Source organism: Diabrotica virgifera, chromosome 7 (genome assembly GCF_917563875.1).
Source record: "Diabrotica virgifera virgifera chromosome 7, PGI_DIABVI_V3a".
NCBI classification, from domain to species: domain Eukaryota; kingdom Metazoa; phylum Arthropoda; class Insecta; order Coleoptera; family Chrysomelidae; genus Diabrotica; species Diabrotica virgifera.
The window spans coordinates 102891518-102909422 of NC_065449.1; the positions used below are offsets into that span (position 1 = coordinate 102891518).

At 35.1% G+C, this 17905-nt stretch overlaps 1 protein-coding gene across 2 annotated transcripts in view; it reads right to left on the reverse strand.

Annotated features, from left to right (window-relative positions):
- Window positions 1-17670, reverse strand: part of LOC126887899 (putative inorganic phosphate cotransporter) — a 98542-nt gene extending 80872 nt beyond the window's left edge. The window contains exons 1-2 of one of the 2 annotated variants that reach the window (XM_050655794.1): window positions 17338-17670; window positions 7276-7415 (exon numbers count right to left, since the gene is read on the reverse strand). In XM_050655794.1, the coding sequence (XP_050511751.1) occupies window positions 7276-7415; window positions 17338-17431 (234 nt within the window). In that variant the 5' untranslated portion in view covers window positions 17432-17670. The remainder of the gene's footprint in view (window positions 1-7275; window positions 7416-17337) is intronic. The other variant, XM_050655793.1, reaches the window with a different exon arrangement.
- Window positions 17671-17905: the final 235 nt, after the last annotated feature.

The window sequence follows — 17905 nt, forward strand, 5'->3', positions numbered from 1 at the left end:
GTGCAAGACGATTTATGTGAATAACTTTTGGTTTACCGTTTGGCAACTTCTTAATTCTATATATTACGTCATTTATTTTCTTCTTAACTTCATACGGACCTTCCCATTGTCTTTGCAGTTTAGGACACAAGCCTCGACGACGTTGCGGATTATAAAGCCAGACAAGATCACCTACTTCGAAGCTTTCATTCTTGCATCGAGAATCATATTGATCTTTCATTCTGTCAGTGGCTATCTGGATGTGTTGTCGGGCAAGTTCATGAATGTTGTTCATTCGTAATTTCAGGCGGTCAACGTAGTCTTCGCCTGCAACATGTTCCTCGGAAGGTCCGCAGCCAAACTCTAGGTCGCAGGGCAACCGAACTTCACGACCCAACATCAGGCAGGTTGGTGTTTGACCTGTACTTTCATTTACGGCCGAGCGGTAGGCCATCAGGAATAAATGAATGTGTTGGTCCCAATCTCGCTGATGTTCAGATACAACTTTGGACAAGTGTTTACCCATCGTTCGGTTCATCCTCTCGACCATCCCATCTGATTGAGGATGCAGGGGTGTTGTTCTGGTCTTATTGGCACCAATCAATTTACAAACGTTTTGGAAAAGAGCTGACTCAAAGTTTCGCCCTTGGTCGGAGTGGATCTCCAAGGAAACACCAAATCGGCTAAAGAATTCTTTAACAAGTACCTCTGCAACGGTAGCAGCTTCTTGATTTGGTAATGCATAGGCCTCAGTCCATTTTGTAAAATAATCCATGGCTACCAGGATGTATTTATTTCCAGCATCGGTTTCTGGAAATGGACCTGCAATGTCGATAGCTACTCTTTCCATAGGACTTCCAACATTGTACTGTCTCATGGGTGCTCTCTTTTTACCAACCGGACCATTACCGGATGCACACGGTTCACATTTTCGGCACCATCTTCTTACATCATCTTTACAGTTCACCCAATAGAACCGTTCTCGAACCTTTTGCAGAGTCTTCGTAATACCAAAGTGTCCACCTGATGTACCGTCATGCAACTGACGCAATACTTCTGACACTTTACTTTTAGGTACAATTAACTGAAGCTTAGATTCTGTACCATCATCGTTCTCAAAGGTTCTGTACAGAAGATCATCTTTTAGTACCAGGCAATTCCATTGGCTCCAGTAGGCCTTGACTTCTGGACTACATGCACTAATGTTCTGCCAACTAGGTCTCTCACCTTGCCGCATCCAATCCAATACTCTTTTTATACATGGATCATCTTCTTGGGCGTCTTGTAACTGTTGGGGCTGTCATTGCTCATTAATTACGGTGGTTCGTCTCACGGGGCAAAATCGTTCCTCTAATTTGGCACAGTGATTACAATTCGCACTGCATGGTCGTCTCGAAAGGGCATCAGCATTTGAGTGAACTCTTCCGGCCCTGTGTTCTATCTCGTAATCATATTCTTGTAATCGTTCTAACCATCTTGCCATCTGGCCCTCTGGATTACGGAATTGTATGAGCCATTTTAGAGCAGCGTGATCGGTGCGAAGAAGGAACTTTCTGCCATACAAGTATTTATGGAAATGTTCGCAAGCCTTCACTACACCCAGCAGTTCTCTTCTGGTAACGCAATAGTTTCTTTCCGGTTTCGACAGGACTTTGCTGAAATAAGCGATGACTTTTTCCTGTCCGTCCTGGATTTGGGAGAGAACAGCTCCTATAGCACTGTTGCTAGCATCGGTATCCAAAACAAATTTTCCTGCCTGTCCCGGGTAGCTTAATATCGGTGCACTGATCAGAGCCATTTGTAGTTGTTCGAAAGCTTTTTGGCACTCTTCACTCCATGTATATTCTTTGCCCTCCTCCGTCAACTTTGTTAGGGGCTTGGAGATATTGGCAAATCCTTTGACAAATCGTCGGTAATATGTACATAGGCCAAGGAAACTTCTAATTTCATGTTTATCTTTTGGTACTGGCCAATCTTTAATTGCTTCAATCTTTTCAGGATCAGCTGTTACACCATTACTCGATACAATATGTCCCAAATACTTAACTTCTCGTCGAAACATGTGACATTTCTTCGAACTTAACTTCAAGTTCGCTGCCCTCAATCGTTGAAAGACTTCTATTAGATTCTTGGCATGTTCATCAAAGGACCTTCCAACCACAATTACATCATCCAAGTAAACCAGGCATGTTTTCCATGTTAGACCTCTTAAAACTGCCTCCATTAATCTTTCAAATGTGGCAGGGGCATTACATAAACCAAACGGCATAGCCGTAAACTGCCAAAGCCCTGATCCTATCGAAAATGCGGTTTTCTCCCGATCGGCTGGCTCCATGTCTACTTGCCAATATCCACTTTTTAAATCGAGTGTGGAAAACCAACGAGAACCGGAGAGAGTATCCAATGTATCGTCTATTCTGGGCAAAGGATAACTATCTTTTTTTGTTACCGCATTGAGCTAGCGGTAGTCGATACAAAAACGCGTTGAACCATCTTTCTTCTTTACCAGAACTACTGGTGATGTCCATGGACTGTTCGATGGTTCAATTACCCCTTGTTTGTCCATATCCTTGATAATCTCTTCGGCTTCATCTCTTTTCGCAAATGGAAGTCGTCTAGGCCGTTGTCTGATTGGCTGAGCGTCTCCGGTATTTATTTTATGCGTTACTATGCTTGTTTTGCCCTTATCCTTATCAATAGCAAAAACATCTTGATACTCTATCAGCATAGACCTTACTTTTTCCGTTCGTTCATAGTCAAGGTCTTGGCATCTTTCAATGATCATCTCGACAAGGTCTTTTGGATATTTTGACTTTGATGATTTCTCATTGGTATTCATAGAGCAAATTGAAGCCACGGAAACACACTGTCCGATCAAAGCTCCTCTACTTAACTTAATAGCAGTTTCCCTTAAATTCATAACTCTTACAGGGATGACATCTCGAACTTTTACCAAAGTTTTCGCCGTTAGGAACTCGACATTTTCTACATCTTCGACCATCCTTAAACTTCCCTCTCGGCAGTGTCCATCAAGCATGGTCATCAGAATTTTCTCACTATTACCGGGTATGGTTACGTCGCATGTAGTTAGTAAGCGGATGACATCTTCTTTGTCGTCGTGAAAGGGCAACTCTTCACCGTTGATCCTGAGAACTCCATTTTGAACATCCAATATTGCCCCCACTTTTCGTAGTACGTCCATCCCCAATATGAACTCGTCGGAGATCTCGGCAATTAATACTTGATGTTCAACTGTGGTCTGGCCAATGGATACTGACATATTAGCCTCGCCATATGTATTAATTAGCTCACCAGTCGCTGTTCTAAGCTTTACTGTTGCAGGTGATAATTTATTATGGTCTCGTACTACATCTGGACGTGCGATAGTTCTCGTTGCACCTGTATCCACCAAAAATGATCTACATCTATTACTGATACGACCTTCGATGTATAAGTTGTGGATTCCACCGGAGGACGTAAGGTTGACAGTTACTATGGGGGCTCTAGTTCTCGAGGTCGGCAGTTGCCCCTTGGTGTCGACCCGCTCTAGTTTTCCGACGGCTGTACGATCTTCTTACAATTACGACGAATGTGGCCTACGTCTCCACAATTCCAACATCTTGGCTCGCGTCTCTTTGGTATCTGATTACTTAATACTCTCCGTATCATTTCCTCCAGACGTTCATCGTTGTGTTCGTCACTTTCTTCAATGGTTCTTACTCTATGGCCTCGTGAAGTTTGACTAGCCGTTTCGTGTTCCAATGCAATAGCAAGTGCTTCATCTAAAACTTTCGGTCTTGCTAGTCGTAAAGCTTTCTGTAGTTCATTATCTTTCAGCCCATTGACGAAGGTATCTACTGCAATTTCTTCTAAAACGCTGTCTGGCACCTCTGGATAAGCCAACCGCACCACACGAGCCACATCTGCTTCAAATTCTTGCAGATTCTCACTTGCTCGTTGACTTCTACTTCGCAGTTGTGCTTTGTATACTTGTTGTAGATGGGCATCTCCATAGCGTTTTTCTAGACGAGTGAACAAGGTCTGGTAACAATTTTCTTGACCCTTGGGAATTGACCTTAATATATCTGCAGCATCACCTCGTAAAGCAGCAGTCAAGGAAACAGCCTTTTCTTGTTCGGTCCAATGATTGGCGGTCGCAATAGCTTCAAACTGTCTAAGATATATGGACCAAGAGGACTTTCCATCAAATGGTGGTAATTTGAATCTCATATTATGCGACGTTTCGTCTCTCGGTAGTTCATCTTTCACTAAAGGATCTAACGCTGCTGCATTAACTGATCGTTGTACTTTTGTATCGGTTATCCTGCTCTCTAGCTGTTTGATCTTTTCTTCTACGGTCTCTACACTTTTCTGCATCTTATCGAATGTTCTAGAAACTTCTTCAAATTTCTCATTGTTCTGTTTACAAACTTCTTCTAGTTTTTCGTTGTTTTGCCTACAGACCTCTTTAATTATTTGAGAAGTCTCATCGAATCTTTTAGCAACATTTTCGAATTTCTCGTCGCTTTTTCTACTAACTTCTTCAAGTTTCTCGTTGTTCTGTCTAGAAGTTTCATCGATCTTTTGAGAAACACTTTCAAATTTCTCGTTGCTTATCTTAGAAGTATCATCAATCGTTTCAGAAACAGTTTTTAATTTCGATAAGATTGCTTGTTCTGCTGACTGGAAGTGGAACGTCTCTGGATCATCTCCGTTCTTCGTTAGGACTTCCTCGAGTCGTTCTTGTAGGACTATCTTGAGCCCACTGCTGTCCAGATCCCGTTCCTCTAGCTGTTCACGGAGCTGTTTTACTGTAAGTTCTCGTAGCAACATCTTTGGTCGGCACACACGTACTTTCCAAAATGTCTTTTAAAAGTCTTTCCGAATACCGAACAATCAACGCACTTTAACTATTCCCGACGAATAAAGTCCAAAAGTCTTTTAAAGTCTCTCTGTAATTCACTTATTTATATCGCACTAAGTTTACCCCACACCTGACACCAACTGTAGCGTGATTAGTGTAATTACTTCTAATTACAATAAAACTAACGGTTCGTAATTTATATACGACTTTATTTATATAAGTTACAGACGAATTTATCTTATACACTAAACTTATTCACTAAGGGGTGGGGGAAATGGAAGGGAGGGGGTTGACAAATGACAGATATGTATATACCGTAAAAACTGTGTTCCCCTTAGATCAAAAGTCGGGCTTTTATATGTTAAGTTCAATATAAATTTCACATAACTGAACTATCACTGTATCCTCCATTTTGATTATTATTGTTCTCAACTAACGCTATTTTCAAAATTCTTGCTTTATTATCCATCTTTAACGTAAATTATTAAAAAATATAAAATTATTTCTTTATTAACGCTAGTCTCCGATAAGGCTACCGTGATTTAATGCTGAGGTACTAAAATGTTATAAAATTAACAAACAGTACGAGCAAGAACAAAGAGTCCACATCCTTCTTATAACTACAAGTGACTGAAACATCGAAACAATAATAATTCTTACTGTGTTATACAGAAAAAGGCAGTAGAAACGATTAATCTCATATTTATCGACAACACTGTATGGTCCTCACTTGATGAGCTGTAAGGAAATATACACGTAAAGTTGTCCTCACTTTGTGCGCATAACGAAAAAGTATATACAGTCTCACTTTAATAGCTGCGTATAATGGCCTCACTTGGGTGGCAATATACTTGAACAATACGGGGCACATATACGTAATTTTTTTTGTGTATACTCGTCATTTTTTAATTGCTATTTACTTGTCAAGGTCACTATGAAGAGTTGAAACGATTATGTCTACGTTTTCTACCGGTCCTCACTAAGTGCGCGTAATGTCAGGACCTCACTTTGATATCTGTGCATAAATATATATATATATATATATATATATATATATATATATATATATATATATATATATATATATATATATATATATACAGGGTGTCCAGAAACTCTCCAGACAAACGAAGACCGGAGAGATTCCTCAGATAATTTTAAGATAATCTAACCCAATTCATCTACATAGTATGAAAATGCTTCCTATGAGAGCTACAGTTCTTTAAAGATGGCGTCTTGAAATTAGTTTTTTAAAATAGCTTCAGAACGCTTCAATTTAGAAAAACAGAAACTGGTACGTCTATTTATCTTTCAGAGGTAAATCGACTCTATCAATTGCGAATTTCTAGTATTGGTCATAGACGTCCGTTTTGGGTAAGGCAACGGTTATTTAATCGCATAACATTTTTGTCTTTAACTTTAAAGTATTGTAGCGTGATTAGTGTAATTACTTCTAATTACAATAAAACTAGCGGTTCGTAATTTATATACGACTTTATTTATATAAGTTACAGACGAATTTATCTTATACACTAAACTTATTCACAAAATATGCCCGTATTTATACCCAGTTGTTATTCTGGAACAATCGACTCCCATCTCGAGCTATCGGCTTGTTCCGCCTACGTGACGTACCTTCCAGAATTCTCCGGCGAGGCCTAGCACATCCGATTACGTCATTCTCGAGGTGTTTACTGTTATACGGGGATCGGCCAAGATTTCTCTTCCGCTACAGTATTTTTGACACTGGATTATCAAATTCTGAGGTATTCTAGTACTAAAAGGTACTCTTGCTTTAAGTCGTTAGGATGCACTGTTTTCTAGAAAAATCAATTTAAAAAATTTTCGTTTTTTGAATTTGAAAATAATTTAAAAAAAATTCAAAATAAAACGATATATTTTATCGACTTAAAGCAAGAGTAACTTTTAGTACTAGAGTACCTCATAATTTAATAATCTAGTGTCAAAAATCCTTAAATATTAAAGACGAAGCCGATAAAGCTATAAAATAACCGGTGACCTACCCAAAACGGACGCCTATAACCGTTACTAGAAATTCGCAATTGATAAAATCATAAAAAAGATCAAGGCAGGTTTTGTTTATCTTTGATTCAGAGTTGGACCACCATCTCCATATAGCTATTTCAGCATCCTTATGCCTCATCGGTGAAGCTAAAATCAATTTATCTCTGGAATATGAATAAACGTACCAGTTTTCGTTCTTTTAAATAGTTTTTTTGAAAAAAAATTTCAAATTCAAAAAACGAAAAATTTTCAAATCGATTTTTCTAGAAAACGGTAAATCATACCGACTTAAAGCAAGATTACCCTTTAGTATTAGAATAGATAGAAAGGTAAAAATAGTTGCGTTATTGCACTACCAACTGGCAAAAACTAGTTAGTTTAAATGGTGGTCAAATCACAATACTTACAGGTATATTCTTGTTAACACTAGCTGTAGAATCGGTCATAGCAACAACGCATACTGACATTGACACTTTTAAAGAATGCGATAAGAATAAGATCATTCCCAACAACACAATTTGAATATGTCGTTTTCCCAATCCATTACCTATAAAATTAAAACAGATATCAATAAAAAAAAAGTACCCTAACTTACTAAACACGTTAAGAGGAAACAGTAGCGATCAACAGGTAGCGAAAACGCGTTCCAAGATTGCGGCTGTAATTTTGAATATTTTTTCGAGATATTTGGCACACTTATTCGTAGTATAATAAAGAATGGCGGTACAGAGCCCAATTTGAGAAATATATTTATATGTGGAAATTACTCTGTAATTAAATATAATATTAAAAAAACGAGCCTGTACCGCCATTAAGAAGAACAAAAAAATACACTTTCTTCAAATAAACTTTTTTATCCGATGCCTAGATTTTGTGTCATTTTGGAACTACATACTAATGAAATAAAAAATTTTAGTACTTCCAAAATGACACAAAATCTAGACATCGGATAAAAAAGTTTATTTGAAGGAAGTGTATTTTTTTGTTCTTCTTAATGATGGCGGTACAGACTCGTTTTTACTTTATCGTACTATATACGTAGTATAGTATAATAGATAAAGTTATAGGATCGTGCAAAAATTTTTTTTTCAGATTTCACTTTTTTTTACGTTTTGAGTCCCCCTGAGTCTAAAAAGCAAATAAAAAAAACATGTCGGAAGTATGTACGTACGTATGTACGTACGTATGTACGTACGTATGTCGCCACCGCCCAGCAAAAACTACCGGACCGATTTCAATGAAATTCGGTATGAGTAAGTTTAAGAGAATTTTGTCGAGAAACTAAGCTTTTAAAAAAAATCTCTCAAAGGGGGGCCGAAATAGGGGGGTTATTTAGGGTCCATTTTTGCAAATTTTGACCGAAACGAATGAAATTTAACTCAAAGTTAGCTCATTGATAGGTTAATCTAAATACGAAATTTGACATTTCCAAATTCAAAATGGCGGCCAAAATGGCCGACTGCCCACCCGACACATTTCTCTACCTATCTAAAAACTTGTTTAAGATAAGTTTAATTTGAAAAAGTCGTTATATAGCCTAAAGATGGGGCTCTAAGAGGAAGATTATTATTTTTCAGAAAAAGTTATGGGTTGCCTATATTTAAGGGGTCAAAATTTGACATAATTTTGAACTAGATTTTCTCAAAAATGGCTCCAAGGAATTTGTTTATTTTTTGATGTAGTTTTGATATCCTCTAGGTAAATGGAATGACATCAGCCAGATTTCTTAATTCCCCATAAGAGGGGAGTTATGAATTTTTTATAAAAAAATATTCGGCTGCCCGTAACTTCCTTTGTAATAGAAACTAAAATCTGAAATTTTGCAGATATACATGATACTTTATTATCTATTATAGCAATAAATTTTACCCAAAATATGGCTTCCGGTTGAAACGGAAATGAAAAAAAAATCTTAATTTTTTTAGATACGCCCTGCATATTTTTACATATTTTGAAAGAATCCAAAATTACCTTTCCAATGACATAAAACTCGTTGCTGTAGCTCAAAAACTCGAAAAGTTACAGTAAATAGAAATTTTGCTATAATCTTGTGTGTTTTCTCTCTCACGCGATGATAGCAGAGCATTATTATAGGGCAGTGAATGAGGGTACTTGGCTCCGAATTCCATCCTACTACATCGATGTACTTGATATTTTCACAGAAGGTAGGGAATTGCTCAAGAAACAAAATCTACCCTATATACTATGGCGCTTTTTATCTTGGGGCGGTTCCCACCCCTTCAAGGGGGTGAAAAATTTGTTGGTCAAAATAACGAAAGTGGCTAGAAAACCTATTTCTAAGCAAAAACTGGTCTATACTTTTTTTTTGAGAACTCGATACTTTTTGAGTTATGCGTAGTTGAAAATTGGCCATTTTCATTGAAAAATTACACCTTTTCGGACGGTTTTTTGTGAATACCTTAAAAACTATACATCGAACTAAAAACACTGTATAAAACATTTTTTTAGATTATAAATAATAAAGAGATTCGTTCCTTCGTAAATGTTCTGTTAATAATACAAAAAGATATATGGTAGGTGAAAAAGAGTTTGCTTTTTTGGTGCATGCTCAAATTGGTGTATTCAAGTTGAAATAACAGAGGAACGGTAGGTTTTAGGTGTGTAATGCTATCAACGCCTTTTGTAGTGTTTGAAAAGGCCTTTAAAACGAGCACCGTTAGATCGACGCTGTCAAGCCAAAACGGCATAAACGACAATAAATTGATTTTTCAAGAAAGCCAAAAAACTGATTATTTTTATTTTTACCAATTCTGCTTATCTGCACAGTGACTCAAAAAAATTGGTGATTTTTTTTTCAAATTTTAATATTTTATGAACATTAATGTGGCTGAAAATACTGTCTGAAATAAATTAAAAACTAGAAAATGGCGCTTATGTCAAATCGAGATATAACATTGGTGAATATGCCAAACGTACCTCTGGCGTTTGTGTAGATCGCATCGTTGTAAGGTTAGCCAATATGGCGCTTAAAAGGGATAGTTTAAACATATTGTACAAATCTCATTGTTGTCTAATTACTTCAAAGATAATACAGTAACATTTTCGAAAGCAATCAAAGATAAATCTAGTTAAAATTGAAAAACCATCTTAATTGATTCTTTGCATTTTTGCATAAAATTTGATTTTTGAGCATGTTCCACAATTTTAAATAGAAATAAACATCATATTTAGATTCAGCGACCTCGAAAACATAAAGAATCATCAAAATTTGTCATTCACCTTAAAGTTGATTTTCGTGGTCGGTATAACATCATTTTAGGGGTTGCTGCCGCTTGCCTAACACTAGGTGTGCGATTTTTAAAGTCATATAACTTTTTTCCTATTACATATTTTGACTGGAAATTTTTCAGAAAACTTCTTCATCACTTATATTTTAATACTGTATTGGTTAAAATTATAAGCTAAAAACTTCGTCGCTCAACTTTTTTAATTAAACATGAAACTAACGAAATCTGACGACAAAATGTTTAAAAATTAATAACTCCATTTTGAATTCGTTTAAACACTTTAGACAAAGCTCGTTGGTATCTAAATACTTAAAAAATGACACAGTAAAATTTTCAAAAGGAAATATTTACAGCGACCAAAGATACAGTGAGGTAAAGTTGAAAAATCATCAAAATTGATTTTTTGAATTTTTACATGAAATTTGATTTTTGAACATGTTCCACCAATTCTAGATAAAAATAAACTTCATATTCGGATTCAGCTACCTCGAAAATATAAAGAATTATAAAAATTTGCCATTCACCTCCCATGGTCGCTTTTTCGATTTCTAAGCCTCAAATTAGGAGGAACGTTCGCCGCCGTGTAAGAGTGACGTCAGAATTACGCCTCTTTTCGCTTTGACAAGTTGTTGCTAAATCAGTTTTAAGCGTACCCTAATTATTAATTGTAATTCTATATTTTTGATAGATTAATAATATAATTTGTGTGTTAATTTTAATTGATTTCATATTTTTAGTTTTGATTTGATTTTGTTCTAGTGTTACTTTTAGGTGATATTATTCTAGGTATATAAGGTAAGAAATACTTAAATTTTTAAAATATGTTTTGAAGCTATTTTCTTGTGGCATTTTTGTAACTAACTATTTTTAATGGGAAATAAGCCACAATTTTACTAAAAAAATGATTTTATTAACGTCCAAATAGGATCCGATTTAACCGTCGAAACGTTAATAAAAACATTTTTTTAGTAAATTTGTGGCTTATTAGACAAGCCGAAAACGGCGGGTTCGTCGGAGAAAATATTCCCATGACATTTTTTGCATAATCACGTTCGTGAGACATCCCAGAATAAGGTTCAAGAAGTCGCCCAAGGGAAAAGTGGTCCAAATTAAAAAAAAAAAATTTTTTAATCAAATTGCAAAAATCAATATTTTTGGCCCGGACAAATTTTGTTTAGATTTTTTGGACCATTCTGGATAAAAAAGATCTCTTATAATTTTTCTCTAAAGTTGATCGTTTTCGAGATATAAACAATTTAAAATTGAAAAAAACGAAAAATGGCGATTTTCAAGGCTTAATAACTCTATTAAAAGTTATTACTATGAAAATCAGAAAGTGACTAAATCAAAGTTTAAAGCACCCCCTACAAGATCCTGGAGAAATTTTTGTCATTATTTTATTACTAAGCTGTTATTTTTAAGTAATAATAATGAGCGTCTGCACGTATCAGGTGCCCGTCTATAGTGAGTGCAAGAGAGATGCCATTCCGGTAGTGTATCTTACTCGCACTCACATTTACAGTTGCGTCAATGCGATCTTACGGCTTATTGTTAATGATTAAAAATAACAGCTTACTAATTAAATAATGACAAAAATTTCTCCAGCATCTTGTAGGGGGTGCTTTAAACTTTGATTTAGTCACTTTCTGATTTTCATAGTAAATAATAACTTTTAACAGAGTTATTAAGCCTTGAAAATCGCCATTTTTAGTTTTTTTTCAAAATTGTTTATGGTACATTCCATGTCAAATCACTCAGGCAAAAAATTTTGGATCTCCGATTTGTCTGAAAATTGGTATATAGCTTCTGAGGGACGTAAAAATACGATATTTAAGGTCAAAAAATCTTCTTCTTTCTTTTCTCAAAATTGTTATTTTATGCGATTTTACAGTGATTTGGTGTTTATTTAAACAAATTTGCATTTTCTGTCGTAAAGTATCAATGAAAAACATAATATTTTAATAGAAAGTACTCAAAAATGTCATTATATGGCATTATAACAAGTTATTTTGATTCAAAACAAGTTTTTGACCAAATTTTATAGTGTAAAAAACGTTAAAATACGGTTTTTTACATTTTCCTCCATTCCCAAAATACATCAGTCGTGCTAAAGAAACCTATTTCTAAGCAAATACTGGTCTATACTTTTTTTTGAGAACTCAATACTTTTTGAGTTATGCGTAGTTGAAAATTGGACATTTTCATTGAGAAATGACACCTTTTCGGACGGATTTTTTGTGAATACCTTAAAAACTATGCATCGAACTAAAAACACTATATAAAACATTTTTTAGATTATAAATAATAAAGAGATTCGTTCCTTCGTAAATGTTCGATTTATAATACAAAAAGAGATATGGTAGGTGAAAATAGTTTGTTTTTTGGTGCATGCTCAAATTGGTGTATTCAACTTGAAATAACAGAGGAACGGTAGGTTTTAGGTGTATAATGCTACCAACACCTTTTGTAGTGTTTGAAAAGGCCTTTAAAACGAGCACCGTTAAATGTCGGTTACTTACAAACTAAGCGAGATATGGTGCAAAAAAATATATGACTAATGTACTTTAAGGAAAAATGAAAAGTATATACATTTAACTCCCCATCCACCGTAATTTAAATGTATTGTTTTCCTTCTACAATACCTTTTAATATATATAGTGTTATTTCTACTTTCAAAAAGTTGAACGGGTTTAAAATGAATGGTTTTTGTAAAAAATGTGATCAAATTATAGACTGAATTTTTAAATTTTCTTAAAAATCTTCCTTTTTCTCCATGTAATTCGAAAATAAAAATATTTCACCCCTGAGAAGTGGTGGGAACTTCCCCCATGATAAAAGCGCCATAGTATATAGGATATACTTTGAATTAGGAGATTCAAAGAAAATCCATGCAGTAGGATAGAATTTGGAGATAATATCTTGTTCTTAATCTCGCGCATTGACTGGCGTAATCGAAATAGAATGAAATGCAAATATTGTAAACTAATAATTTCTCAGAAAAATGAACCAATTTGAAATGAAAGTATGACTATAATATTCTATTGATTTATGCAATAAGCTACACATCTATAGTGTGTCCCCGAAATATGGCATCGAACATTCTCTCAAATGCAGGAATTAATGATGCGTAGAACCATAAAATACTTTTAAGTACAGTAGGTGTTTCTAAAATATCAAAATAATGAATAACTTTGTTATTTTTATAGAATTCCAGTATCTAGTACCATAACGATAATAGATCGGTACGATAAAGTTCTCGGGCGGCCCTTCCGTCCAGCGTTTTTTAATATTGTATTTAATTACAGAGTAATCTACACATATTAATATATTTTTCAAATTGGGCTCTGTACCGCCATTCTTTATTATATTACGAATACGTGTGCCAAATATCTCGAATAAATATTCAAAATTACAGCCGCAATCTTGGAACGCGTTTTTGCTACCTGTTGATCGCTACTGTTTCCTCTTAAGTAATTATTGTTAATCGGAAAAGAATTCATGATGAATAAACAAAATAACCTAATAGGCGAATAACATAGATTTTTTATGAAATGAGTCGACAAAAACCCTACATCAGAAAATATCGGAAGAGGAAATAGGAAAAAATTCGTCAACGCCAAATAGAAAGACTATACAATACATATGACTACTGGGCTAATTTATAAAAAAAAACTATTCATATTGCAGCTGCAAAAGCATTGGATAAACGAGCAGCAAAAAAGCAAAATAAATCCAATAAAACATCATGGTTCAAACAGGAAGTGAAACAAAAATTTGGAGAAAAACTGGAGAAAGATTTAGAAGTAATAGTAGTCGAGGCATTGAAGCACAAAACAAGGCCTTACTGTCGATTTTTGCCGCAGTAAGACGGATTTTAATGCAGTTTGGTGCGTTGGATTCGTGAGAATGTCAGGAAACTTTGTGAACTAATTTAATGAATAAGAAATCTCAAATTGCATTTGTACATGAGAAAAATGCATTTCAAAAGTGCGTTTTGAAATAGGCAATTATTATAAATTTGTAACTCGGTAAATAGTAGGAAAAATTGACTCAATTTTCTTACTCGGGGGTTTTTGGGGTCGCTGAAAACGAATATAAGGTCGGCGAGAGTGTACAAACTACCTGGTGCCTGCAGCCGGTGTAATAAACGTCTTCCTCTGGAGTATTATGGCAATTTATCATATAATTAGTTTAAACTCGTTACTCGGGGGGTTTTTGGGGTCGCTGAAAATGAATATGAGGTCGTCGAGAGTGTGCAAACTACCTGGTGCCTGCAGCGGGTGTAATAAACGTCTTCCTCTGGAGTATTGTGGTAATTTATCATATAATTGGCTTAAACTCATTACTCGGGGGTTTTTGGGGTCGCTGAAAATAAATATGAGGTCGGCGAGAGTGTGCAAAGTACCTGGTGCCTGCAGCGGGTGTAATAAACGTCTTTCTCTGGAGTATTGTGGTAATTTATCATATAATTGGCTTAAACTCGTTACTCGGGGGTTTTTGGGGTCGCTGAAAATGAATATGAGGTCGGCGAGAGTTTGCAAACTACCTGGTGCCTGCAGCGGGTGTAATAAACGTCTTCCTCTGGAGTATTGTGGTAATTTATCATATAATTGGCTTAATCTCGTTACTCGGGGGGTTTTTGGGGTCGCTGAAAATGAATATGAGGTCGGTGAGAGTGTGCAAACTACCTGGTGCCTGCAGCGGGTGTAATAAACGCCTTCCTCTGGAGTATTTTGTTAATGTTTTGGTAATTTGTTAAATAATTGGCCCACACTTGTTACTTGGGGGTCTTTGGGGTCACTGAAAATAAATATCGCGACGACTAAGTTCTAATGTCATAGGATATTATAAAAAACATGATTATTTTGTTCAGGATCTCCATTTTCTTTAATTTGGCGCTTAAAATTATGTTGTCAGTATTGATACATTCTTGACTAATTTCATTTAGGATTTATTGCCTTTCTCTCTCACACGTTTGTATACACTAATATAACGGCTACACGTAAAACAAGTTTAAAAACTATTTATAAACACGGTAATTTTCGAGAACAGCAAAAACGGTGTTACTCGCTTAGGTACTCGTGTCGAATTTTTTTGTAAAAAATATTGATTAATATATTTTTGAACAAATCATTTTAGTTATATATTTCTATGATAGTGTTTATAAATTCAAGTGTGTCTTTCATCAATAATTCAGGTAAATAATGGTGCTTATATATATAGATGATCTAACTCGTATTTCATCTGAAATTCAAACTTACGATTTTTTTTTCAGTTATCTCATTACTGCTCGTATCAAGTAAAAATGATTGATATATAGGGTGAGGCAGATAAAGGGCCTATTAGAAATATCTCGAGAACTAAAGGTAAGAGAATCATGAAAATTGAAATACAGGGGTTTTGAGGTATGAACTATTTAATGAAAATATTTTGGTCTCTTTGCTACTTCCGGTTATACCGGAAGTTGATTGTAACTTCGTTTTTTTAAATGGGACACCCTGTATATTTTTACATTTTTGGATTCTGCTCGATGTCTTCTTTCTTTTGTTGTAAGTCAGACTGCGGCAACTCATGCGGGTGCAGGAAGCATGGTTTAGTTTGTAATTTAGCCTGCAAAAATTGTGCAGGCTCTGATTGCACAAATATTGCATTGGACTCGAGAGTGGAAGGCAATAATGAAGAAGAAGATGATAATGATGAAGAAAATGAATTTTAAAGATAAATTACGATAAATTTTGTATAATGAACTTTTTAGCCATAAATATATTATAATAATAAAAATTTATGTTTATTTATAATAAAAATACCACCCTTTTCGATCACTATAGTTACATCGAAGAAAATGGAATAAACCAAAAACCCCGAGTAATGGGTTAAAACTAATTATATGATAAATTGCCATACTACTCCAGAGGAAGACGTTTGTTACACCCGCTGCAGGCACCAGGTAGTTTGCACACTCTCACCGACCTCATATTCATTTTCAGCGACCCCAAGAACCCCCGAGTAACGATTTTAAGCCAATTATATGATAAATTACCACAATACTCCAGAGGAAGACGTTTATTACACCTGCTGCAGGCACCAGGTAGTTTGCACACTCTCGCCGACCTCATATTCATTTTCAGCGACCCCAAAAACCCCCCGAGTAACGAGTTTAAACTAATTATATGATAAATTGCCATAATACTCCAGAGGAAGACGTTTATTACACCCGCTGCAGACACCAGGTACTTTGCACACTCTCGCCGACCTCATATTCATTTTCAGCGACCCCAAAAACGCCCGAGTAATGAGTTTAAGCCAATTATATGATAAATTACCACAATACTCCAGAGGAAGACGTTTATTACACCGGTTGCAGGCACCAGGTAGTTTGCACACTCTCGCCGACCTCATATTCGTTTTCAGCGACCCCACAAATTTATAATAATTGCCTATTTCAAAATGCATTTTTCTCATGTACAAATGCAATTTGAGATTTCTTATTCATTAAATTAGTTCACAAAGTTTCCTGACATTCTCACGAATCCAACGCACCAATCCGCATTAAAATCCGTCTTACTGCAAAAAAATCGACACCTCAATCTTTCAATGCCTCGACTATAGAGCAAGCATGTGGTATAATGATTACAAAAGAGTAAGGAACGGAACAAATATATTAGTAAATAAGAACTGTGCGGGAAGTATATGCAAAATATACTGAAAGACGTTAGAGAATTACTTTACGCGGTGCAGAAGCAAATATGTAGAACAATAAGAAGTCAATGCAAAGAAGTCAATGAGATATGTATTAGTTACAAGTACACAGATAAGTAGAACTTAGAACTTCATGGATATAACTTCATGGATACCTTCAAAATTTGACGTAAACTTGTGTACTAAATTGGCATGATTGTCAAATCATAGCTCTTGTCAAAATCCAATCATAACAAGGAGGCTGCTTGTTCTATGTATACCAAAACGAAAAGATCGCGTGTGCCCTTAGTGGTAGTTTAAAAAATGCGCTTCAAATGTAACATTTTTATTAAATTATCTCAAAATAACTAAACTGTGCCAAATTGTAAAGTATTTTTATGTAATCATGGTCATTGTTAGTGGTTGATGCGGGTATTTTTGTTTAAATAAAAAAACTATTGACATTTGCGAATTTAAATTTTATGAAAATAAACATTATCTTCTGGGTTGAATTATTATACTTAAAATATAATAAGTACTCACCTGAGACATTCTTGACTTCACTGGAACTATTTAAAACTTTTAAAAGTGTGTTATCATAATAGCTTGTTGTGTTGCTCATTTTTGTGACATCCATTGGTGTAGTTCCAATTATGCTACAAACTTCGTTTACTATTTACTGTTAACTAGAACTAAATAGACTTTTCTTGGTTGGGGATACGCTTTGCTAATTAGTTATTTTGTTGAATTGACATTTTTTTATAAACAATCGCTAATAATATCACGTATCGATGTTGCAATCGATAGCGTTTGATAATACTGAGGATAACTAAAATAATGTAAACTTTTTTTTATAAACATAAGTATAAAAGTATAAAAATATGTTCTATGCTAAATAGAACTGGAAACATTATAATATCAGAATTGAAGGAAAACTAGTTTGATAAACAAATGAGAAGGTCAAGTTCTGTATGTAACTAAGACATTTCTTCTTGTTAAGTTATGATGTTTTTGACCCGTATTTAAATTTTACGATACATAATAAGTTGTATCATAGGTAGGATAATTAGAAATAATGTTCCAGTAAGTGAGTTTCGTTTCTTGATGTAGA